The sequence below is a fragment of the Strongylocentrotus purpuratus genome, unplaced genomic scaffold (genome assembly GCF_000002235.5).
Source record: "Strongylocentrotus purpuratus isolate Spur 01 unplaced genomic scaffold, Spur_5.0 spur5_scaffold_18, whole genome shotgun sequence".
Classification (NCBI taxonomy): domain Eukaryota; kingdom Metazoa; phylum Echinodermata; class Echinoidea; order Camarodonta; family Strongylocentrotidae; genus Strongylocentrotus; species Strongylocentrotus purpuratus.
Window position 1 is genome coordinate 20,373,539 of NW_022145603.1, and position 26,750 is coordinate 20,400,288.

At 38.8% G+C, this 26,750-nt stretch overlaps 1 protein-coding gene across 1 annotated transcript in view; it reads right to left on the reverse strand.

Moving 5' to 3' along the window:
* Positions 1 to 526: 526 nt before the first annotated feature.
* The window catches only part of LOC580322 (low-density lipoprotein receptor-related protein 4), a 32,092-nt gene continuing 5,868 nt past the window's right edge, over positions 527 to 26,750 (reverse strand). Inside the window, exons 7-34 of the mRNA XM_030988827.1 lie at positions 25,554 to 25,670; positions 24,978 to 25,094; positions 24,162 to 24,293; positions 23,375 to 23,509; positions 22,371 to 22,727; positions 21,864 to 22,020; positions 21,022 to 21,239; positions 20,216 to 20,392; positions 19,538 to 19,657; positions 18,426 to 18,637; positions 16,659 to 16,846; positions 15,212 to 15,413; positions 14,120 to 14,309; positions 13,360 to 13,491; positions 12,371 to 12,508; positions 11,580 to 11,838; positions 10,705 to 10,867; positions 9,985 to 10,210; positions 8,292 to 8,417; positions 7,641 to 7,818; positions 6,736 to 6,954; positions 5,542 to 5,788; positions 4,798 to 4,942; positions 4,208 to 4,321; positions 3,515 to 3,737; positions 2,805 to 2,966; positions 1,823 to 1,949; positions 527 to 1,187 (exon numbers count right to left, since the gene is read on the reverse strand). Coding sequence (XP_030844687.1) covers positions 903 to 1,187; positions 1,823 to 1,949; positions 2,805 to 2,966; positions 3,515 to 3,737; positions 4,208 to 4,321; positions 4,798 to 4,942; positions 5,542 to 5,788; positions 6,736 to 6,954; positions 7,641 to 7,818; positions 8,292 to 8,417; positions 9,985 to 10,210; positions 10,705 to 10,867; positions 11,580 to 11,838; positions 12,371 to 12,508; positions 13,360 to 13,491; positions 14,120 to 14,309; positions 15,212 to 15,413; positions 16,659 to 16,846; positions 18,426 to 18,637; positions 19,538 to 19,657; positions 20,216 to 20,392; positions 21,022 to 21,239; positions 21,864 to 22,020; positions 22,371 to 22,727; positions 23,375 to 23,509; positions 24,162 to 24,293; positions 24,978 to 25,094; positions 25,554 to 25,670 — 5,066 coding nt within the window. The 3' untranslated portion in view covers positions 527 to 902. The remainder of the gene's footprint in view (positions 1,188 to 1,822; positions 1,950 to 2,804; positions 2,967 to 3,514; positions 3,738 to 4,207; positions 4,322 to 4,797; positions 4,943 to 5,541; positions 5,789 to 6,735; positions 6,955 to 7,640; positions 7,819 to 8,291; positions 8,418 to 9,984; positions 10,211 to 10,704; positions 10,868 to 11,579; positions 11,839 to 12,370; positions 12,509 to 13,359; positions 13,492 to 14,119; positions 14,310 to 15,211; positions 15,414 to 16,658; positions 16,847 to 18,425; positions 18,638 to 19,537; positions 19,658 to 20,215; positions 20,393 to 21,021; positions 21,240 to 21,863; positions 22,021 to 22,370; positions 22,728 to 23,374; positions 23,510 to 24,161; positions 24,294 to 24,977; positions 25,095 to 25,553; positions 25,671 to 26,750) is intronic.

Sequence of the window (26,750 nt, forward strand, 5' to 3'; positions counted from 1 at the left end):
CTACAAAAATTTGAATACAACATAGCCATTTTCAGGGAGAAAGTTTGCAGCCATCAAATGCATTAAGACATAATTGGAAAGACTAAATTTGCACTTAATTGGAGATATACCTTTCTGCATGGAACCGTAGATACACCATTTGCATACTGTACATGCGTTCTTAGATAACATGGATGTGTTTCCCAGCCAAATAAAAGCTCATATGTTGCTGAATCGTCTTTGTTGAAGTGGACAACTTAGTATATGCAATGTCGAGGACATCTATCGTCACTTATCTGCAGCAAAATGGCAACTCATTCCGTTTCGATGGATGGATGGATCAATTCGAAGAGAAAATACTTCTGGCATCACAAAAGTTGCAGATTTGAAATACCTCTCTGCACAAACTGGACGATAATGCTCGAGTTTAAGAGTTCTATCACATGGTTTTCACCAAGTTCCAAGAGAATTAGAAGACAAATTTAGAGAGAAACTACACCAGCATCGCACAAGCTGTAGATTGAAAATTCCCCCCCAGGACAATCTGGATGATGATGCTTCAGTTCAGAGTTCTGTCACATGGTTTTCAGTTTCACCAAGTTCCAAGAGATTTAAGAGACAAATTTAGAGAGAAAATACACCAGCATCGCACAAGCTGTAGATTGAAGATTCCTCTCTGCACAATCTGGACGATGATGCTCTTCAGTTCAGAGTTCTGTCACAGGGTTTTCACTGAGTTCTAGGCACATGAGAGAGCTAACTTGCTCTTGTCAAAGCTGAAATAAAATATGGAGGAAATGCATTCCTCGAATACTGCACAATAATGTTTGAATAATATATCACTAGCAAGCTGCCAAATGTTTGATCAATGTTTTGATGTAGTCCACATAACATGCAGCTTGCTGTATTGTATCGATGAGCTGCTAGTCACAACAATTGTCTGTGAATTTATGCAGCTCGTTCTCAGTTAATTTGAAGTCCCGAAAAGACGAGAATGCCCCGCCGCTGCAAGCGTTGAGGTTTGTATTTTTCGGTTTCTCGCATGGCCTCGGGTCGTAGTGGCACGGCGCGGTGGCACCGTACGGCACGGCACAAGGCACTTGACATGAGGACATTGCCCTGTACGCAACAGGAGGGGGCAGCATTCTGTCCAACTCCTCGTTGTTGAGCTTGTTGGGCAGGCTACCACTGGAGCTATGCGTATGTTCCTGGGTTGAGAAAGGAAACAAGAAAGAAATGCTTTAGAATAGCTTGACGGCAATGATCATTGAACAGGTACAGACAAGTTTAGGCAGACACAGAACATCCCGAGGAAACTGAACTTTAAATCTACAGATTGGAAAGACATAATTAATTCAAATTAGAGTTTGCCCAATGCAAGTATCATTCATATTCAAGGGAACATAAACACTATAGTCTTCTTATTGGCAAGCCATAAATTAAAACCAATTCTATCCCATAAAATCTGGCATATTTTCTGCTGCATTATGTATTATTCATTGAAAATTCATTTCAGACATCCATGTACATTTAAAGCCTGTGTGCACTAGTTTGGCCTAGAGGGATTAGACTTCCTGCATGGTCACTGACACGTGGTTATCTCATCAAATCAGCTCTCAATTAACATAAGAAAAAGGGGATCATGGGGGACCAACGGGTACCGCATGGGCATCCTTTGCTATGTAGAGGGCGCAAGTAGCTACAAGTAGTGCAGACATGCTTTAAAACACTTTGTAGGAAGAAAAAACAACTCGGTGTTGCCAATTTGAGCATAAAAAGCCAGTTCTTTCAACTCACTGATTTCTTTCCCTGAATGCATTACGTAATAATAAGCTTGACTCACCGGTGTAGAGTGTGTGATCCATGCCCTGGTTATCCTCGGTTCAATCATGACCTCATTGGTCATGTGATTATAATGAGGATTGTAGAAGTTACTGCGACTGTCAAGGCGACATCGAGTTCTTCTTCTCCTGAAAAGTAAAAGCAGAGGGCAAAAAAGGGATGATAATTAAAGATGGAGTCCTCTAGTGGAAGGGTGATATAAACTGTTTATCGAGAATAGATAGGTGCGTAATTTGGAAATAGTTAAATCATAATGATCACACACATCACTATCGTTACAACTACCACCATTATCCTCCTCCTTCTCCTGTTGCTCATCATGATCACCATCATCAAAATTGTCATCCTCCTCCTCAGCATCATTCCTCTCCTCCTCTTCATCATTCTTCACTTTCTCCTCCTCATCATCGTCATTCTTCTCCTCCTCATCATCATCATCATTATCCTCCTCTTCCTCCTCATTCTCTTCTCTTCTTCCTCATCATCATCACTTTCCTCTGTCTCCTTCTTCTTCTTCTTCTTCTTCTTCTTCTTCTTCTTCTTCTTCTTCTTCTTCTTCTCCTCCTCCTCCTCCTCCTCCTCCTCCTCCTCCTCCTCCTCCTTCCTTCCTTCCTTCCTTCCTTCCTTCCTTCCTTCCTTCCTTCCTTCCTTCCTTCCTTCCTTCCTTCCTTCCTTCCTTCCTTCCTTCCTTCCTTCTTCTCCTTCTTCTCCTCCTTCTTCTTCTTCTTCTTCTTCTTCTTCTTCTTCTTCTCCTTCTTCTTCTTCTCCTTCTCCTCCTCCTCCTCCTCCTCCTCCTCCTCCTCCTCCTCCTCCTCCTCCTCCTCCTCCTCCTCCTCCTCCTCCTCCTCCTCCTCCTCCTCCTCCTCCTCCTCCTCCTCCTCCTCCTCCTCCTCCTCCTCCTCCTCCTCCTCCTCCTCCTCCTCCTCCTCTCCTCCCCCCACCACCACCACCACCACCACCACCACCACCACCATCGTCCTTACCTGCTTCTTCTCCACAGTATGACCAGCATGAGTAAGACTGTCGCGATGACGAAGGCTAGAACACCCACCACGATGTAGGTATAGAGAAGACGATAGCCGTTTTTATTCGAAGCCTGCACTCTCTCTTCACACAGACCAAGCGCCTCATCTTCTTCACTGCACCTGTAAAACCAATGGAAGTATGACAAATCCAATTCAAATTCATTCATCTCACATCTCTTGAAAATACAATGCACACAGAAATAAACAATTCAAGAACAACATTGTACAGAAAGTAGACAAATGATACAAATGAAAAAGGATGACATTTTATTTTGGTTAGATGCAATTCTAGAGTTGCCTCTTCCAAAAAGGTTCTATAATTTAAAACAATATAGCATTAGGCTTTGTGAAGTGAAAATTTACTGAATTGAGTACTGTAAATGCTGTTATTTTTCCCGTGATTAATTTTTCGCGCAGAGCCATCCCAAAACATATTTGCTGGTTCTGAAATTTGCGTTGCATGCAATTCAGCCCGTTCAAAACACATATAAGAAGACATGCTTATATTTTTGCAAGTTCTAAAATTTGTGCTTGCCAATCTTAGCGCAAAATTCTCAAAAATTAATGTACTGCAAATATTTCTACTTTTACAGTAGTTGTCTCATCGATTATGACTTCCTTAAATAGACAACAATCATCACAAGTTTTCTCATTTCCATCTTTCTTACCCATTAGGTGCACCAAGGAGACCAGTATTCATCTGTTTAATAGTAGTCATCATCTGTGAGGAGTCATCGCCAGGATCGAGGGGTATTACCACCGGTCCTTTAGGGGGCTTGTCTGTACCCCTGGGCCTCGGTAGCTGGGTGACGAGGGGGCCTGGTAGGTGTCCAGTGGTGGTACTACTAGGAGATGGTTTGGGAGTCTCATTCACAATGATGGCTCCAGGGGCTATACAGAGAGAGAAAATAGGACTAATTATAAATGCTGATTTACAATTTGTGTTTTTTAGTGTAAGATATATAATTTCACTTATCTAAGTTCGAATTCTGAAGAAATTTTGTTAACATGTACATTGACGTTTTCAAATCTACTTGTAGAGAGAACTTATCACTAGAAATAGATTATATTTTTCTGTGAATTGTGAATTTTTTCTATACAAAGTTAACAGAAAAGTTAGAGAAGATCTGTAAAATCTTTAAATTGGCAACATACAGAGTGGTCCAAAATCACTGTCTGGTCTATAAGTTGCCTATTCTTAAATGTTTTGATATAGATTGTGCCCATGAATATTGTTGTAAGATATATGAAATAAATGTAATAGAACGTAACAACAAAAGGAATCGCTACCAATTTGAAGGGGAAAAAGAAGATCAATTTAGCTCAATTCCTGTAATGAAGGAGTTAATGTTTGTACTTACTAAGCGAGCATGGTCTACCATCCGGCTCATCTGGGCACGCACACACATAGCCCTGTGGTCTGGCAAGACAAAGATGGCTGCATCCTCCATTGTCAACACCACATGGATTTGTACCTGTAAATAGGATGACAACAAAAATGAATGACTGGATTTATAAACAGGGGAGGTTTCTCATGTCACATCTCATAAAAGGACGATCATCTATACTGAATTTTCACACATAACATTTATTTTAGACGAATCTCTTTTAACCTTTAATTCTTGAGTTACAAAAAAACATCATATTTACAAGGGGTATGAATAATTTAGTTGTTAACTATATATTCCAAGCTTTATTTGGGCAAAGATAAAAGAGCTTAAGTTTCCAATGGGGCTTATGAAAGTACCCAGAAACTTTTGGAAATTGTTAAGGATGGCTTTTTTCTTTGCAATAAACTTTGAAAAAAAGGAACAAATTTACTGTTGTGTCCATTATGATTCAATAATTTTGCAGCACGGGTCAAGGGTGAATCTGAACCACTCGGGAGATTCTAGAATATTTCAGCCACACAAAAGTTGATGGTATTACAGTAAAGAAAAGGAAGATTTACCAGTCTGTCTGAGAGGAGAGACCATTTGGATGTGCATGAGAGAATCTAGATTCCTCTGGAATGTGACCACATCTTTGCCTGTTGATTTCTCCACCGTCTCGATGGTGTTGGTCTGCCAGTCAGTCCAGAAAAGACGTGCTCCAAACTGGAAGAGAAAAACAGAGATGATTTTATAGGGAAAAAAATCTTAAATAGACCTTGAAAATATCTTCTTAAAAGGGGTGAACCTAAGAGATTTGCATGCATGAGGACTTGGTACAATTTAAGCTAACTATATTTCATTTCGATTGAAAAGGGAGATATCATCATAACTTACAAATCAAATTTCAATAAGTGCATTGTTGGGCATGTCCTTGAACTTATATACGTTCACACATGTACTTAGAATAAAAAGACCACGAAGATACACTGTATATGAGCACAACAGTAGGCCTACACCTTCCATATCTTACTAAATTGTAAGGAATTAGTGAATATCACATTAAAATTATGTTGGTGATTATTTCAAGTTTGGTGTTTGCATTTTTTGTCATCATATATCTTATACAGTCTTTCCTGAGGAAATAATGGTGATAATGTTGTGAAGATATGATTTTAAATATTGCTCCATTTTCCATGCTCATGAACATGTTGATATATAGTATATTGGTAGAAGCGATCCACAAGAGCAAATCAAAGCAGATGTGTCATTAACAATCTCATTCACACACCAATGCCCTCATAGACCCATATCATACAACTCACCATGGTCAAACCGAAGGAGTGCGTAGTCACGTTACTGGTCAAAACGACCCTGAACTTCCCGCTGAAATCCGCCGTCTCGATCTTATCCAGGTATGCGTCCACCCAGTACAGCCTGCGCATGGCGTAGTCTATGGTCAGGCCGTTGGGCCAGCCTAGCTCCGTGTTGATCAGGGTGCGTCGTCCGGTGCCGTCGAAGTGAGCCCTCTCTATCTTGGGATGGTTGCCCCAGTCACTCCAGAACATATACCTGAATGAAAAGAATTTCAGAGACGAGAGAGAAGCGGTTACACTCTGGAGCAGAATTCATGATTGTTCGTGATTATATACATCCAGTTCTAAGAAAACATTAATTTGTTTGTACATGTAGGTCTAAAGGTAATAATTTTATCAAAAAATCTGATTAAAAGTTTACTAAGATCAGATTTACTAATTGCAACCCAAGGTGGTGTTACAGTGGATCACATGGTTAGTAGTTCAAATCATGTGGCAAACATTAATCTACATATGTCAATCTCCAGCCAGGTGTAGAATTGGTACCTGGTAGGAATTATTCTTTCAACGCTTAGAGCGCCTTAAGGCAGTTTGGCTAAAGTTACTGGTCTGAAGATCACATGGTTTCCAATTTGAGTCCAATGGCAAGACATTAGTCTATATTTGCCACTCTCCACCCAGGTGTACAAATGGGTAACAGGTAGGAAGTTATTTCCATGAATGCTTTGAGTGCCTTTATAGGGCAGTGGCTAATGCCAAGGTAATAATAAAACATTGTACATGTCTTGAGTACCCCTTGGGATAAATATGTATGCAATATAAATATAACAATAATATTTTTCAAAGTCAAAAGAAATCATAACTTTACAAAGCGCCAAGGGCAAACAATTGTAAAACAATTTCTTTGTGTACGGAGCATCATTATTTTTTTTAATATCTTAAAGTATTTTCTCGAACTCCCAGCAGAAATCTAGACTTTCTTCGATATAATAACATTCTCTGATGACCACTGGAGGTTTCTCATGGGCTTTCAATTCTATTGTAATACTGGGGGGTGTTTCACAAAACTTGTCATCAGTGACAAATGACAGTTTTTGTTATAAGCTACTGAAATCCTTGCTTCTGATTGGTTATCAGCGGATTTGTCATTGATTTTTTGTCACTTGTCATTGAAAAAAGGCTTGGTGAAACCTGGTAACTTACCCAGCGGATGGGAACAGAGCAATGGCCCTCGGTTCCTGAAGCCCCGACGACACCACAACCTTACGAGCGGTTCCATCCAGTCGAGCCACTTCAATGTGGTTCAAACCGGTATCCGTCCAGTACAGGTTCCTACCGATCCAATCCACAGCGATTCCATCCGTTGTTTCGAGGCCCTCGGAGATGACGACCTCCATGTTATTGCCGTCATAATCAGCTCGTCTAGGTTGGAATAGAATGGAAATTGGAAAGTTGGAATTGGATTTGGAAATGAACTACTAGGAACAGACAACTTAAATTTATATTCAAATTGGAAATTGTAATTGGATTTGGAAATGAATTACAGGAAAAGACAACTAAAATTTACATTCAACTGAAATGAAAATATCAATTTGAATTTGACTATTAATTTGAACTTGTATTGGAATAGGTATTGAAATGAATGTTATAGAAATTGAAAATGGAACTGAATACAAAGTTGGTGTTTACATTCATATCAGAAATGTATTACAGGATTATGACAGGTATTCAAATCAAAAGTGAAATGATGATTTTTCTATGGAGGATAAACATTTTGAAAATATCTTAGAAAATATTTTGAATTTGAATTCAGTTATTACAATTGTAAAGGGAATTGAAATTACTTTCAATATACAATTTACATAAAATTTGACATGTTCATAAAATAGCATGTATTTGTGTTCTAATAGGACATATCAAAATGTTATGCATTCTTCTCAGCACATTCAATCAATCACAAGATGAATTTCCATTTCAATCGAAGTATATGAAATTATTTAATAAATAAATGCTCTCTCTTACAAGTCACAAAAGCATAAAGTCTGAATTAAAGGATTACAAAATAAAATTCTAAAGCAATTTTACAGAGTAAAAGCTTTGATTCTCACCCAATGACATCTAGAAAGACATCGGTGAAGTAAATCTTTCTGTCGATACTATCAAAGTCTAACGCCACAGCGTTCTTTAGATTCTCAAACGGCAGGGAGACGTCGGTGTGATCGGGCGTATCCATGGAGATGCGACGGATGCTCTGACTGTTGGCAAACAGCAGGAAGGTGGAGGGAACTGTGGGAAGGAAGAATGAAGAGGGCGAATGGTGTTATTGAGATGGAAGGTTGGTGATTAAGGTTTTTGTTGGTGTTATAGAGAGTACAGGTGTTGGTGTATTCATAGTGTCTCCATCATCATCTACGGTATCCTCCTCTTCCTCCTCCTCCTCATTAATATCATCATGATCTTCACTATCATGAAATTATCACCATCATAAAATTATCATCACCATCCTCATCATCACCACCACCACCACCATCATTATCATCATGACATCATCATCATCATCATCATCATCATCACCACCGTCATAATCATAAAATTATCATCAACATCACCATCATCATCGTCACCATCATAAAATTATCATCAACATCACCATCAACATAAAACCATCAATACCATCATCCTCACCACCACCACCACCACCATCACAATCATCATAAAATCATCATCATCATAAGTGTTCCCATACGACATGTACTTACCCTCAGGGCATGACTTGTTGTCAGGGTTGATGATGATACCAGTCGGACAGGCACAGGAGTAGCCTTGAGGATTAGGCAGACAGAGATGACTGCATCCACCGTTATCAGATCCACAAACTTTCTCTCCTGAAAATAACAGAAAGAAACTAGATGGAACTTCGACTGCGCGCAGTCGAAAATGATGCCTCCGTCATAGAGCAATTTTACAAACCAAAACAGAAGAAATTTTTCAAATTCAAGTTCAATTGTAATCCATTAAGAGGTTCTCAGAATATCGTGATTACAAGCAATTTCTCATATACATATATGACCCTTTGATCTTTGACCTGATGACCCTAAAATCTACTCAGTTCATTGGCTCTGCAAGATGTCCTGAGTTAAATAGTAATCCATCTGTCAGTTCTAATGAGAATGCGTTCACAAGTTATTTTTGGATACATAATGAGCCCATGACCTTTGACCTCATGACCCATGAATCTACTCAGTTCATTGGCTCTGCAAGATACATACATGATCGAAATTTGGCAGGAATCCATCAATCTGTTCTAATGAGAATGCGATCACAAGCTATTTTTGCATACATAATGAGCCCTGTGACCTTTGACCTTTGACCTCGTGACCCCAAAATCTATTCAGTTCATCGGCTCTGCAAGATACATACATGACCAAAGTTTGGCAGGAATCCATCGATCGGTTCTTGAGATAATGCGATCACGAGCTCTTTTTGCATACCTAATGAGCCCTGTGACCTGTGACCTTTGACCTTGTGACCCCAAAATCTAATCAGTTCATCGGCTCTGCAAGATACATACAAGACCAAAGTTTGGCAGGAATCCATCAATCGGTTCTTCAGATAACGCGATCACGAGCTGTTTTTGCATACATAATGAGCCCTGTGACCTTTGACCTTTGACCTCGTGACCCCAAAATCTAATCAGTTCATCGGCTCTGCAAGTAACATACATGACCAAAGTTTGGCAGGAATCCATCAATCGGTTCTTCAGATAACGCGATCACGAGAACGGGACGTACGGACGGACGGACGGACGTACGGACGTACGGACGTACGGACGGACGGACGGACGGACAACCCGAAAACATAATGCCTCCGGCTACTTCGTAACGGAGGCATAAAAAAAGATTAATAATAATAATAAAAATATATTCATTTAAATAGCGCTCTCACACAATTCTCGCTACCCTAAATAGGTACGAAAATCTCGAAATTCGCGAGACGAGGTAATTTTCACTCTCTCGGGTCGTCACTACAACTTCCGGTATAGAGTCCCATCCCGCTGGCGCTAGCGCCTGTGTTCGCTGTGCAGAGTTTTCACGCACGCTAAAATCGATGCCAATCAGTGTAATTTGTACAGATTATAATATGCAATGGAAAGCTTCGGGCAGAATTAGTGACTTTAGCACAAAAGGCCGTTAAACTCTACCGTGAAAGAGAGGGTTGTGATCACGAACGCCTGCACAGGAAGCTGTAATGTCGAAAAGCTATCCCATAATGCAATGCGCGTTTTCAGGATTTTCCCCGGATCTCGGCAGAATCGCTATTTGGGGTAGCGAGAATTGGTTTCACAATGCTTTACATGGTATGAAGGTGGGAGAAACAGTTCAATAAATACGGTTTTCAACTGCTTCTTAAACATGTAAAAATTTCGGGATAAGTGAGAGAAACGAGACTGACCTTTGTTCTGGATGTCTACGGCCTTGATGTCCATTAAACTATCGAAGTTACCTAGGAGATCTATGGCCCCACTCCCATCCTGCTTATCTGCTCTATGAACAGCACCGGTGTCCCAGTCTGTCCAGTAGATGTAGTCGTCCATGACGGTGAGACCGTAGGGATGATCGACGCCATCGTAGACGAGCAGTCTCCTGGAGCTGCCGTCCAAGGAGCAGGACTCCAGACGCTGTAAAGGAGAGCCAAGAGAATATCGACTGGTGAATGGTTTGTCACAATTACGGGGCAATGGTACAAATTGCTGCCAGGGCAAAAAGGAGTAATTACTTGAGTGATATGTGCTGGGGTCCCGGGGGCAGTTTGCTTACCTCCGTCCTCACATCTACCAAGTACACCCCTATCGGTCGACTCACAAACCGAGATACCTTTGGGCCATTCCACTGATGATAGATTTCCTCCTACTACCCCTACCTCTACCACTACCACCTCTACTACTACCAAACCAATGCAACCAACAACACCATTACTACTACTACTACCACTACTACCACGACAACCACTGATACCACTACCACTAATAGTACCATTATCACCTCTACCACTACCACTACCACTACCACAACAACCACCACTGCTACCACTACCACTACTACTATTACTACTACTTATATCACTGCTACTACCACTACAACAAAAGCAACTACTGCCACTCTGTTGGCTTACCTCTGTCCTTGCATCTACCCAAAACACCCTATCAGTTGACTCATCGACCGAGACTCCGTTGGGCCATTCCAGATTGCTAGTGATGATAGCTTCCCTTCCAGTACCGTCCATCCCTGCCCGTTCGATGCGGGGTATTGAACCCCAGTCTGTCCAGAACATGAACCTGTGGTGAGCGAGAGATAACAGTAGACTTAGATAACAGAAAATTTATGTTGAATTTCAAAATGAAAGAATAGATTTATATTCAAATAATGGATTAAGCAGGCGCTTCCCTCTTTCTCCTTACTATGACAGAATCGGTTATTAATGCAAATAATGATTTCAATTTCATGTTTGACAATCCTATGCTTTCTCTCTCTCTCACTTTTATTCATATGTATTCATCTCTTATATAATTTTTTCTATGGAAATACATTTCTTATATTTTGTTTTTTATGTTTCTCTTCTTCTTTCTTCTCTATCTCTTTCTCAATTAAAACTTCTATGACCTTCACGTTATACTGTCTGCCTCTCTCTCTCTCTCTCTCCGTCTAATATCTGTCTGCCCCTCTAACTCCCTCTCTGTCTGTGGGTGTGCGTCTCTCTATCTCTGTCCCACTCCTCAGTCTGGCTGTCTGTATCTCTCTCGCTCCATCTCTCTCTCTCTGTTCCTCTCTCCCTCTCTGTCTGTGTGTGTGCATCTCTCTATCTCTGTCCCACTCCTCAGTCTGGCTGTCTGTATCTCTCTCGCTCCATCTCTCTCTCTCTGTTCCTCTCTCTCTCTCTCTCTGTCTACTTAGATATCCTCTGTCTGTCTTCCCTCCTCTCTCTCTCTCTCTCTCTGTAACACTCGTCAGTCTGTCTGTGTGTCTATTTCTCTTGCCCTCTCTCCTTACCTTCTCTTAGTATGCAGAGCAATCCCTCTTGGTTCTTCAAGATCCCTCCACACCAGGACCTTCCTGTTCGACCCGTTCACATCAGCTACCTCTATCCTCTTCCTCCCAGCGTCTGTCCAGTACAGCTTCTGTCCACCACTGTCCACTGTAATGCCTTCCACAGTGTCCAGGCACATGTCGAAAACTGCCTCCACGTCCAAACCGTTCAGGCTTGACCGCTTGATGGTGTGAGTTGTCTTGTCTGCCCAATACAGCTTTCCTGTGGTCAGAAAATTCATGTTGTCCTCATGTAAAACCTCTAACATAAAAAACTTCATGAAATTTTGGAGTGGTCAAATTCATCACTTGTTCATACCACAAGGAGACTACATCACAATGCTACATATTTACGTTTCATGCCAGTTTTAAGCCAAGATAGGGGCAGTCTATACAAATTAAGATAAGTTCAATTTAGAACAGTTTGATATCATTATGAAAATAGACATGTCAAATACTAAACATTTGTGCATCGAAGCATTCTACGGTCCAATTTTTTGTATAGATAACAATAGAGGTTGTTAGAAAGATGCAAGGCAATTTTATGGAATATAACCTATACAAATCATTTAGACATATCACTGGTTTTCAAAAGAAACTGGCAATTTCGCCATTTTTCGGTTCATAGAAGACTTTTAGTTATAACGATGTAGCAAAGAAAATATATATATTTTTGTCAATTTAAAGATGAAAAGGTCATAAATTCAGCATTAGAAAAAGATTCCTCTCTTGAAAGGGTAACATAATCAACTTACGTTGGACTGTATCTACATCGACCGTTACTACATTAGTGATTCCTTTAATTGGCAACACCACATCCACAGCGTACGGAGCCTCAAGGGATACCACTCGGATATCGGTCTTATGAGCAAACACCAAGAACTTATCCAGATCTGAAAAGGAATACAACAAAGAAAATTTAATTTCAATGTTATATTATTTTCTTTGAGGGGTATTGTTAAGTTTAACAGATATTTTGTTTCTAAGTCGGAAACATTCTCAAATTTTATGAGTGGTTTAGTCTCATGAAAGTTTCATACAGCAAAACAACTGAAGATTTTACAATTTCCAAAGGTTTCTTGCCAGGAAAACAGCAATCAACGGCAATTTGTGAATTTAATTCTGTGAAAATTCTCTATATTTTACAGTATTTGTATCATGTGGGTAAAATCCCTTATAGTGTAAAGGACTTTCTGATCCTGAATAGGTCTAACCATTTCAATTATCTGTTTTTTTTTCATTTTTTAAATATTCAGAAAGAAGAAAGCATCCTAAATCACATATCGGTTAGCCTTCTACAGCACATGTTTAGAACTTCTGAAATCAAAATAAGGAATACAGAGTTTTGTTAATGCTACTGAGTTATTTTCAGATGCAAGGTTCATAAAAATTAGTCTGAAGGCCAAAGAATATGTATCCTTCCCCAAAATACATTGCAGGAATGGGTGGCATGTATGCAGTATGTATATAGATACTTTAAATCATCCAACTCAATTCAATTCAATTTAATTCAATCAAGGTTTATTAAAAACATAACTGGCAGTCACAGACTAAATTATACATGTTTCTACAGTGCAAGTAAAATTACAATATATATACAAATTGCAACAATAAGAAAACATGTAAAACTGAATGTTAAAGATACATAAAATAGATTACAATGATAAATTGTATTAATAAATACAATTTAAATACATTTAAACCAAAGTTTGTCATTGAAAGGGAATCTGGATGACATGGTTACCTAGGCGACATGTCAGACCATCGTCCATGAGCATGATACCGGTAGGGCAGGCACAGGTGTAACCGGGAGGAGACGGAGAGAGGAGACAAAGATGACTGCATCCTCCATTGTTGACATAGCATGGGCTGGTTCCTATGAGAAAGTTGATAGGGTAGAAGAGAAAATTAGGGTGAATAGGCCATTTTCGTAATGTAATCATTTAATGCACAAATCTTTTTATTAGAGTGCGTTGTTACAAATTATTTATTTCACTTGTTATGAATAATTATATGTTAATAATCAGAATGTGAATTGCATACGTTGATTGTTGCTTGGTAGGACTAACATTATGAGACAAAAATAAAGAGAGAGAGTAAGAGAAAGAGATAGAGAAAGAGAGAGAGAGATAGTAAGAGAAAGAGACAGAGAAAGGGATGGAGATAGAGAAAGAGAAAGAGAAAGAGAAAGAGAAAGAAAAAAAGAAAGCGAAAGAGAAAGAGAAGAAGAAAGAGAAAGAGAAAGAGAAAGAGAAAGAGAAAAAGAAAGAGAAAGAGGAAAAGAAGAGAAAAAAGAGAAAGAGAGAGAGAGAGAGATAGAGTGACAGAATGAGAGAGAGTCTACATATACTTTGAAAGAGAAAGATAAAAAGAAAGAGAAAGAAGAAGAAAAAAGAGAAACAGAAAGAGAGAGATAGAGTGAGAGAAAGAGAAAGAGAGAGATAGAGTGACAGAATGAGAGAGAGACTACATATACTTTTTACAGACCAGCAGCTTAAGCTTACTTGTTGGTCTATTGCGATGAAAGACTTTAACGTCCATCAAGTCCTCTAGACCAGCTCTGACCGTTTCTCTCCTCAGACCAGACATCTTATTGGCCTTCTCCACACTCTTCGTCTCCCAGTCCGTCCAGTAGATATGGTCATCATGAATGGCCAGGCCAAACGGATGAGGGACGTTCAAACTGATCAGGATCTACAGGAGAAAGCAAAAAATTGAATGTCATGAAACATATATGTCATTTTTTAACCCTCAGCACCCTTTTCAAAGTGTCGTTACATTATGTTTTTCATTTTAACTACAGGGATGCCAGTTAGAATTGACCAGAGGGCCTGAAAATCACCTAGAATGAGCTATTTTGTACACAAAAAAGCCTAAACTGTGGTCTGAAAATAACTCTATTGCCTGAAATTGGCATCCCTGTAACTATCACGTTCATCAACATCATCATCACCCCAATCATCACAATCACCAGCAGCAGGACCATCATCATCATCATCATCATGATTTGTAGGTTTATTTGTAGTTTATATGTTGTGTTTAATATGTAATTGTTTATTATTGTATTGTGATTGTTATAGCGCTTAGAGACTTCGGTGGTCAGCGCTTTATAAGCACCATTTTTTTATATTTTGTTAAATTATTATTATTGGAAGTTTTCTCATCCTTAATATGTACAATTCTCAATGTAATCATAAGCAGGACAGCATGGTGCGGCCAAATGAATTGGCAATGAATCTTCAGCTAAAAGAAAATTCGACATTAATCCTAATTGTTTCAAATAAACTGATGGCCTCCGAATTCCACTTTCTTCTTCTTCTTCAATGCAGTACGTCTGCTTCCTTCATTCTTAAAGATTCTTGCAGAACTGTGTTGCAGTGTGTGTCATAAGGATAGGGTGCATGTGCCAATAATTAACAAGGTACAAGCTAGTAAGGGCATGCAGGCATGTTTTAAAAATTATTGACCGGTAGGCGGGCATGGCTAAAATCACGACTCCAATTTTGACCAATCAGATGGCTAGATTTCTAAAGAGAGGTATATAATCTCTAATAGTCAATGCTAGAGATAAAAATTCATTCATTGGAATTCCTTACCTCTCTATAGCTCCCATCCAGATTGCTAAACTCGATCCTCTTAGTCCCAGCATCGGCCCAGTACAGTCTCTGTAGGTCTCGGTCCAGGACTAGACCATTGGGCCAGATCAGCCCATAGGAGACCAGGACCTTGCGTTCAGATCCATCCATTCCTGAGCACTCTATCTTGGGATCTGATCCCCAATCGGTCCAGTACATCAGGCTGCAGAACGAATGGTTATGGCAATGGTTTTATTGAAAATTCATTTGCAGCCAGATAGCTGAATTGCAGAATTTTGTACATTGCGTTAAAACATAAATAATTACACAAACATAAATAAACTACAGTAAAATTATCCAGTAAATCGAATTAAGACATACATGTATCACATAGTGAACGAATTTTCTATAAAAAAAAGTGTACACCTATATAAAAATTAATAAAATTAACAGTCGCTTAAATCTATTCCACAATCATACATGACATATATGAAAAGGTAGTTCGAAATAAGAGAGAAGAGAGAACAAAAGGGCTAGAGGGAAATATAGAAGAGAGATAGGGAGGGAAAATAGTACAGACAGCACAGAAGATCCTGGAAAAGTATGAGAGAAAGACAGAGGGAGAGAAAGAGAGAGAGAGAGAAAAAAAAAGAGAAAGGGAGAGATGGAGAGAGAGAGAGAGAGGCACTTACAAAGATGCATCCATGGACATGGAGGTATTGATAAGCTGATAGCTTGTTAGACCGAAAGCTTCAGTCTCTATAATCGTCGGTTGTTCCACTGAGACTACGTCTGGCTCCACTAGACCTCCGGTTATAGAGACTGAACGATCGCCTATACCATCGTATGTTGAATATATTACGGCTAGATTTTAGCCGCTAGGCCCCTCCCACAAACATGACAAACTTGCCACGGCCGTATTGTTATGCCCCCAAAATCCCCCAAAATGTCATTTTACCTCGTCCATATCCAATTTTAAATTAGGCCTAGGCTATAATACATCGATCGGTTCCACTTACTAACTTGATTGAAATAATCCGTTTAATGGTCCCTTTTAAGGAAATTATGGGTCAAAATCGACATCCATGTTGAAAATCTTGCAAGCCGTGTTAAACTCTCGCTGCCGTCAATCTCATCCCTTCTAGTCTACGCCGAAGGCAAAATGATTATGAAGGAAAAACTGTGCGCCATCTACACGTTCGTAATGGCGTTATCACAGTTTTTCCTAATAGCTTGTATGACACATGCACTGAATATGGTTAATAGTTGCTTTAAAGCCTATCTGCACTACTTTGGCCAGGAGGGATTAGACCTCCCGGCATGGTCACTGACAGGTGGTTATTTCATCAAATAAGCTCTCAATTAACATAAGAAAAAGAGATGAAATAATCTATTCAAATCAAAGAATGAGAGACAAGAGCTAGATTATGGACACAAAGTTGCATACATGTATGTGTTTGTAGCCTACCTTGAGATTGGATCCACAATAATGTCCCTAGGCCGGTCCAGGCCCTCCCAAACAAGAACCGATCTCATTGACCCATCTGTGTTTGCCACCTCAATACGGTTATTGGTCGCTTCAGCCCAGTAGATTTTACCGGTGATCCAATCTATGGAAAGGCCGGCGGGGCTGTCCATGTTGTGGGATAGGATGACCTGTAAGAGAAGGGATCAATGTTTACTCTTACCAGTCTCATCAGAATAGGAGATATAAATGCACAGTATAGGTTCTCCATATACTGTAAACGCTCTTATTTTCGCGTGATTAATTTTTCATTAAACAAATTCACTGGTTCTTAAATTTTCATTGTACACAACTCAGCCTGTTCAAAACAAGCCTAAGAAGTCATGCTTATATTTTCGCGAGTTCTAACATCGGGCTTGCCGATCTTAGTGCAAAATCCGCGAAAAATTTAAGTACCACAAGTATATCTATTTTTACAGTACTACATCCATGCTGTGGAGCAATGCGTGAAGGGCGTTGAAACTGCATAGAAAAGGTGTTAGCCAAAAAAGTTATGGGAACAAGAGCCCTGTTTAACAATAGCTGTTATAAGCTACCAAAATCATGGCATCTGATTGGTTGAGAGCTAATTTGTCATAGGATTTTAGCATTTGTTATTGATAATAAATCTTGTGAAACAGGGTCCAGTATTCTAGGTTTAGAAGGATGCTAGTTGTACATTACAATTAAGAGACCCGTGCATGATAGAGCCACAGGCATTCTGTTCAACAATGTAAAAGCCTGACTTGCATTCATAGAAGAAATCCATTCTCAATTACACCAAGCAAATACATTTCACCTACATATATGTGTAAGCATATCATGCTCATATACTGAAAAATAAAGATAAACATGCTTGAAAAACACTAGCACAGGTCATCAAGCTCTTCTTATCATCTAAATATCAAGGTATTTGGACTAGTGTATTTTGTGCTGCTCATCACACAAATTCTTCTCCGATCAGTTGAAAATGAGCGCAAATTAATGCATAGTACCAAAAAATAAGGAAAAGTGTCACCTTTCCTCTCCAATTTGTTAAACATGATCACAAAATTATCGCAAATACATACTCCCCCCCCCCCTGTGTCATCAATTGTGCAAGCACACAGGCACAAACAAAAGTGCATTAATGTGTAAGAAACATAACCCAAACAAGAAATAAAAACAAAAGTTAAGTTTGACATCATGCCATAGGCTCCGACATATACTGGGAATCAAAATGAAAACAGCAAGCATATCACGTGCAACAAGTCTTAGACTTACCATATGAAGGAGGTATTTACTTGGAATGCAATGGAACAGAATTGAACATTTGAAAAAGTGGCATACACATGAGGTTTAGAGTTTTCATCATATTTAAAAGTTAAAATACATGTACATGAATTTGTCTGAAAGAGAAATGAAAAAGTCCCAGCTCATTCCTAACATAGTATATATGCAATAAAATCATCAGAAAAAGAGCCAAAGATGACTGTTATATTCAACAACAAAAATATCAAAATCAAAGAAATAGTCAAATATTCAAGGATATATCGTGAAATTATACCACATTAACTCGTGCCATAAATTAAATTTACATTTTTAAAAAACATGAGCTTTCACAAAGGAAAGATTTTAGAAATTAAATAAAAAATGGTCATCTTGGAACTGATAAAATTTGTCTCTATGTCAGAAAAAAAGGGTATCACTATATTTCCAAATGAATCAGAAAAGAAAGAAAATGGAACATACTTCTTGGTCCGAGCCGTTCCAACGAGCGCGGTTTATCTTGTTGGTGCTCACGTCTCCCCAGTAGACGAACCCTCCGTCCTCATCATCCCAGTCTAGCGCCACCGCTTGCTTGAGACCGGACAGGGGCAGGACGACGTCGGAGCCATCATCGGTATCGAAGGAGATCCGTCTGATGTCGGTCTCTCGGCTGAACAGCAGGTAGCTATCAATAGCTGGAAAATAATAATAATACAAACATTCATAAGCCCTTAATACAGTTGTTTCTAAGTGCACCATTGTCTGTCTAAAAATTACCAACCAAAACTTATAACGAACACACAAATTATAAATCTGTTCTATTCTCCATAAAGGTAACAATATCGTTGATAATTATTTAGCCCCCTACACTTATGATGCAGTAACTGTGACTGTGATGGAAATGTTGTGGAATTTTGTTTCTTCATATTACTTTTCATGCATATTTCCTTGATTCATATTGATTTTTCATATTTTTCATGACTTTTCTATGAATTTTTGGTAGCTTTCAATAGCTGGATGGGGGAAAGAAAAGTAACAATATCCTCAATAATTATTTAGCCCAGTAAACATATGATGCGGTAACTGTGACTGCAATGAAAATGTTGTGGAACTCATCTTTCTTTATCACACTGTTCGTGCATATTTCCTTGATTCATATTGATTTTTCATGACTTTTCAATGACTTTTGGTAATTTTCCAATTGTTCACGACTTATCCAGGCCTGGAAATCTGCTTTCTAATTTCATAAGTAACTTTTCTGAGAGTTTTCATGACTGCAGAAGCCCTGATATCTATACAAGGCAATTTGTTCAGGATTGATTTGTTGTGTGCCAGGCAAAAGGGATCTAAAAAAGACATTCACATAACTTAAATTCATTATTTATTTCTGCTAATCTCCTTCAGCAAGGCGCATAACAGATTGATTTGATGATACTCTGACATAGTAGACTCCAAAGACAGAGGGTTAGAGTTAGGGTTGCAATTGCAATTAACAGAAGTTTTAGGGTTAGGGTCAACGGTTGAGTAAGGAATAAAGTTAGTGTAGGATTTTGAATGCGGTCAGAGCATGTATCGTAAGACCAATTTTTTCTTACTTTCAGCACAATGTGTCCTGTTGATAAGCTTGAAGCCTGTTGGACAGCCACATGTAATCGCTTCTGTTCCTCTCTGCAGACATAGGTGACTACACGTTGACATCAAACAAAGATTACTCCCTGTTGAAAGAAAACAAAAAGTGATTGAATGCTTCGTGGTCTGCAGTTGTTGACTGAGGGCACAATTTTAAATATCTTCACAATTATCATCACAATTATCTTCAAATTCTTCCTCCTTATCACCACTGATATCACATTATTATCATATGCATTATCAGCAACAGCAGCAGGTCATCATCATCATCATCTCATCGTCTTCTTCACCAACACTTGCACCACCACAATCACCATTACAATAATTACATTCATCATCATCACAACCATTGTCATCATTATCATCATCACCTTTATCACTATTCACTACCACACTCATAATCACCAACATTTTAACTTTTGTTCTCTCAATCATTATCACCATAACACTCATCACATTCATCATCTAATCATCATCACCACCATTATCATCATCATCATCATCAAGAACATAACCACCAACATTATCAATACCACACTCATACTCATCAACATTTCAACTTTTGTTATATTAATCATCATCATCATCATTTATATCGTCTTTACAACCATCAACAAATCTTCTCATGGAAATTCTCAACTTACCATTCGGTTGTCTTTGTGGATGGAAGGTATGGATATCCATAGGGAAATGCAGCTGTCCCTGTATGATAGTAAGATCCATCCCAGTGAACTTGTTAGCTGTGTTGATGCTCTTTGTATGCCAGTCAGTCCAGTAGATGTAGTCCTCAAACAGGGTGATTGCAAATGGGTGAGGCAGGCCTAGAATCAGGAGTAAGTGATATACGTTACAGGTAAATATGCACCGATAAATGTACATGCACATGAGTATGTTGAGAATTGGCTCGTAAGCCAAAACAGCATGGGTGTATAAATTCATGACCCCTGACCCTCAGTCATGAGAATGGGAGTACAACTAAGCGACTTAAACCAAAAGGGAAATAACTCACATACTTTTACAAAGTTAAAGTCATTTTGGCCCTAAGACGATGTAATCATTGTTAGAGAGTCTCCTTTTTAAAACTATGATAACAACTTCTGAGATAACATTTTCTAAACACAAAAATAAATCTATAAGCACCTGGGTATATCAATAAGTTATCTCATACTCAGCAGTGTCATTCCTGTACACATCTAATTCATAGTTTCCTAGTGAGGTAATTTCAAAGACATTCAGGACACAACAGGCAATAAGAGCTTTAACAACCTCTGGTTTTCATCTCATTTTCAGCATTTTTGAGCTTACACATACAATGTATTTTCATCACCGTTATTGCAATAACAACTGTGAATGAAAATATTTTGTCTTGTGTTCACCAAACTATTTCAGAACAAACCATTACATGAACATGAATAATAAATTTTGAATTTTCATCTCAGGTTTCTCCTACCTTGATTGATGACAATCTTCCGACCGGTCCCGTCCAGATTAGCGCTCTCGATGGAATGATGCTTGGCGTCGGCCCAGAACAGTTTCTCGGTAGCGTAGTCCAGAGTGAGACCGTTGGGCCAAAAGAGCATGGTATCAGCGATCACCTGTCGTCCCGATCCATCCATGTTGGCCCTCTCTATCTTTGGCAGGCTTCCCCAGTCTGTCCAGTAGATGGTGCTGTTTAAAATAACATTAGAAATAGATTACACTGGTTGTATGACATAGCTGAATTCTTTGAGCCAACCCTAGACCAAACACTAGATGCATATGTACACGTGTACCTGATTGGTTGAAAATTAAGTTGTGTTTATACTCAATACATACATGTAATAAGCTACGAAGCAATCAATTAATCTCACTCAACCACCCACCCACTCACTCACTTACCCATCCACCCCCCCCCCCCAATTACTCACTCACTCACTCACTCACTGACTCTTACTCACTCACCCACCCACTCACACACACAAACAAACACACTCACACACACTCACTCACTCTCACTCAAACACTCACTCCCACCCTCACTCACTCGCTCACTCAGTCACTCACCTACCCACTCCCTCACCCATTCACTCACTCACCCAACCACCCACTCACTCCCTCACTCACTCACTAACTCACTCACACACATACTCACTCTCTCACCTACCCACCCACCCATTCACACACTCGCTCACTCAATCACTCACTCGCTCTCTCACCCGCCCACCCACCCAATCAATCAATCAGTCAACTAACCAGTCAATTAACCAATGATTCGATTAATCACTCAACAGACCAATCAATCTATGATCTTACCCTTTGACAGGATGTAATGCAAGAGCTCGAGGTTTCTCCAGCCCTTCCCAGATGAGGACAGAGCGAGAGGACCCGTCAAGGTGGGAGACCTCGATCTTAGAAGTCCCAGAGTCGCTCCAGAATAGCTTGTTGCCTATCCAGTCTACTGCTACACCACCTGGAAAACACACATCAGAAATAGATTTCATAACAAAATGGTCTCATAAAATTTGTTTCCAATGATCTCAAGAGAGTTTATAATCAATCATACATGGTACCAGAGTTCCAGCAAGGTGGTTTAGCCCTATTCTGTCTGGGGTTTTCAAGAAAAGCGAGTTTCACCGTGGGTGTGGGGACATTAAGGCTTCCTGTGTACAACATTTGCACAAATGCATGTAAATGTAAAGAGAAATATGATAAATTATGAAAGTTACGAATATACAATGCATTTAAATGCTATACAGAAACCTGGAGCAGTAAAGGAATATGAATCTTACTGATCACTAATTTCTCATGTTTATATCTCACCTGGACTTTCTAACCCTGTTGAGACGACATCCATGACCTCCGTTCCATTGAGGTACGCCCTCTTGATGCTATCCAAGCTCACATCGGACCAGAACACCAATTGCTGTTCAATATGGTAGTCGAGGGCGATGGCATTCTCCAGACCTCGCAGAATCGGGGTGTAGCTCGAATGGAGCGGTTCCAACCGCCTGATGTCGATGCGGTTGGCAAAGAGGAGGTAGGGTTCTGGACCCTGGGCCTTGCAGGTCTTGCCGTCGAGCCGGAGCTCGTAGCCCTCGATACAGGTGCACAGGAAGGAGCCGAGAGTGTTGGTGCACGTCTGGCTGCAGATGCCTTCCACAAGACATTCATCGATATCTAGATCAGAAAACAAGAATATTACAAGTTTCACAAGATTAAAATATTTGAACTGGTGCTTTGGTTTGGTTAGCTGGTAGGGCATTATATATTAATCAGAACTATTACTACCATTATTATTAGAAAAGTACAGCCAAATCTTTAGTTGTATGTGAAAAAAATTCATGAAAAGATCAATCTGTAAGATGATTGATATGAGTTTTGCAAATCATGAAAATTCCTTTTAAAACGCAGAATGGCCCCATCTAACAATTTATGAAAGTTTCGGTCTCTTTTTTTTTAGTTTCTACTTTTACACTACTGTGGTTTGGAACATCTTCGGTAGTTCTCCAACTTGTTTTTCAAGTTAAAGATGTTTAAGTTTAGATACCTGCCTAAGACAGTCCCTGTACATGAATTTTCTTGAACAAGACATTGCAAGGATTTTAATAAGGAGAAAGAATGCACGATGGAATGCTTAAAAAATATATAAAAGATGGTAACACGTGACAAGACAAAATATGTAAACAAAATCATATGAAGCTACATGAATTTGAAATTAGTATAAAAAGTAAACACATATAAAGTAATAAACATCCCATAATGCCAACAAAGAATTCTTACAGTGTATGTCAATTTTACAAATACATAATTTTGCTGCTACCTACCTCTACAAGTCTTGCCGTTCATATCCAATGTGTATCCCTCTCTGCAGGAGCAGCGAACACCGGAGCTGACATCTGTACATGTGTGCTCACATCCTCCATCATTAGAATGACAGGATGAGGATGGATCAATAATATCTATGAAGAAAATATTCAAGATATAAATCATAATGGAATCATGAAGATGATGCGATCTTTGATACATTTCTAAATTGTATATAATAATAATGTTCGATGTTACCATTGTAATATTGCTTTTGCATTTGATGTTTGTATTGTTATAATGTAAATATCTGGTTACTGTATAAAACAGACAATATCAGCCTTGAGCCTCATGTCATGGTGCTTTTTTAATAAACTGATTCAATTCAATGATGTTGTCAAGAGTTGAATGCATCCCAAACATTGTCATCAATTTGACAAACAAAGCAATTAGCATTTCAGAAAAATTTAGTAATGTTGCTGATTTCAAGCATCAAAAAAAAATCTCCAGTTCTCATGAAATATCATTAGTATATCTAATTAAGTTGTAAAAGAAAAAAATACTGCTGTTGCCAAGTTTAAGAAAGTGATCTATTCATTTATTTATAGTAAATCCCTAAATTGTAATTAAGTGTTGCCAATTTGTGAGGCAAAAATATTATTTCTTAAGCCCATACAAAAACCTGTGTATATATTTAAACAAAAATATGTCTTTGTGTTGCCAATTTAAAGAAAATAAAAATGTCATATTTATTTAAATTGTTCATAAACTCCTGTTGATAATCAAAGAAAGTGTTATATGACTTACTGCAAGGACCATCTGGTTCAACGAGTTCATCACTGCCATCACCACAATCGTCTCTTCCGTTACAGACCTTCCTGTTCCCTATGCAACGATCATTATTGCACTGAAATTGGTTTGCGTTACATAAGGTAGGTCCTGCAAGAAATGACAGATATTAATAAGTGTAAATACATGTAGATGGAAGGGAGAGAAATGTACAATAAGAAGAGTAATACTAATAATCTGGATTTATACAGAGTTTCATACTGAATACTGTCTCTAGGAGCTTTACAGATATCATTACCCCTGCCAACGGATTCATTCACACACAATGTGCACCATCTCTACTCCCTGGGGAGTATTCCTACCATATGGTCACTGTGAGGGAATATGGAAATTACTATCGCAAAGGCTTTCATCAGCCTATCAGGTCCCCATTTCTCTCCTGGGTATGGAGTGGCAAATGTAGATCAATGCCTTGCCAAAGGACATTAGTGTCTACCATATGTACCAAATCTATAGAATTAGAAAGAAAAGAAACAGGTATATAGAGACTACATATAGACGATGCAAAAGAATGAGAATGAGCAAAAAAAGAAGGAAGAGAAAGAAAATAGGGTAAGAGATCCGATAGGGATACACAAAATAGAGAATGAGTGGGAGGGTATGTGGGGTTGTGTGTGTGTGTGTGTGTGTGTGTGAGAGACAGAGAGAGAGAGAGAGAGAGAAGGGGGAGATGGAAAAAAACAGGGAAGCAAAAATGAGGAAATTGAAAGGAAAACAAATCCTCTTAAGGGTAAAAAACAATATTTCTCAAGCTGGTATTGATGAGGTACTTACTGCAAGATTCTTCATCACTGTTATCTCCACAATCATTCTCCCCATCACACTCCCATGCTGCTGTAATACAGCGCCCTGATGCACACTGAAACTGGTTGGAAAGGCATGTCGTTACCGCTGTAAAGAAAATAAAAATCACAAACCATTTAATTAATTTCCCAAAGGCACAATTACTGTTGAAGTATCTTGTTTCTGTAACAATGAATGTTTTCCAGCATTAAATTTCTGCAAATCTGTACAATCACAATATTTTATTTTTTTTTACAAATGGTTTTATATTATATTTTCATCAATAGGCAATATCCTCAATCATGAAATAGTAGCATACTAAAAATTGCCTGTATGTTATATATCTGTGAGATAACCACTCAAATCATCATAGAGTGCATTTTGAGGAGGAAGCTTAGTGTGTTAGAACAGACGATTTGTTAGTCTGGAACACGTGCCTACAGATGGGGAAATGTCTATTCTCAATTTTAAAAAATATAAAAAAACATTCATGACAATTACTGTTCATTGCTTAGAATATTCCTTAAACTGGTTACCATAGATACTAATGAAAAACACTTTACTTACGACAATCCAGCTCATCTGACTGGTCCTCACAATCGTAGTCGCCATCACAGTACCACTGTGCTGTGATGCACACGTTGTTAGCGCATAAGAACTCGTTGTCTCTGCACGTGATGTTAGCTGCATCAGAAGAAAGGAAAATGGAGAAAACTTGATAGAGTTACAATGTAAGCACATAGAATTTAGTATGGAATGGAAAACTCTTAATGGGAAGGATATAGTCCCCTTAATCATAAGCTTGGTAGAAGCTATCTTGGGCTTCTAGTTTACATGTATGTCTCCCACAATGAAACATATATGGTATCAAAGAAAGAAAATGGCAAACCCTTGCTCAAATAGACATGTTCATGTCATTGTTACTTCTTCATAAACATACAAACGTACAATGAAGTGTAAATGTATATGCATGAATGAATATCAGATTCCAACATATATACTGTATAGTTATACACTACTGAAAACATGCGAGCATGAATAATACTGAACATATGATATGCAGATTTAAATTAATGTACATGGGCATGTATGTGTATGTTTGATGTTCAGCGCTGTAAATGTACAAACTTCTTTGCTCGAATATCAACTTAAGATTTAAACTGCTTAAATTTCATCCAGATTAAGAACAGCCTTATCTTTCAAGACATGGACAATAGATGAATAAAAGGGAACTCCCCTCTTAAAGAGATGACAAAAAGAGAAGAGGCATCAGCTTTCCTAATAGGGACTTTTAGATTCGCACAAAGACAATAGGGATTGCTACGATCGACGTCCTTTTAATGCACTGCCTTGAATGGACGTCACATGTATCAGTCCACGCAAATCTAAAAGTCCATATTATCTCAAGAACATGGAGATGTACCTGTATGTGTATTTTCAATGTACGGTACTGCAGCTGTAAGAACATCTTTGCTCAAATCTCAACTTAATATTTGAACTGCTTAAATTTCACCCAGATTAAGAACAAACAGCCTTATCTTTCAAGACGTGGACAATGGGTGAATAAAAGGGAACTTCCCTCTTAAAGAGATGACGAAAAGAGGATAGAAGAGGCACCAGCTTTCCTATTAGGGACTTTTAGATTTACGTGGACTGATACGTGTGACGTCCATTCAAGGCAGTGCATTGAAAGGACGTCGATCGTAGCAATCCACGTTGTCGTTGTGCGAATCTAAAAGTCCCTATTATCTCAAGAACATGGAC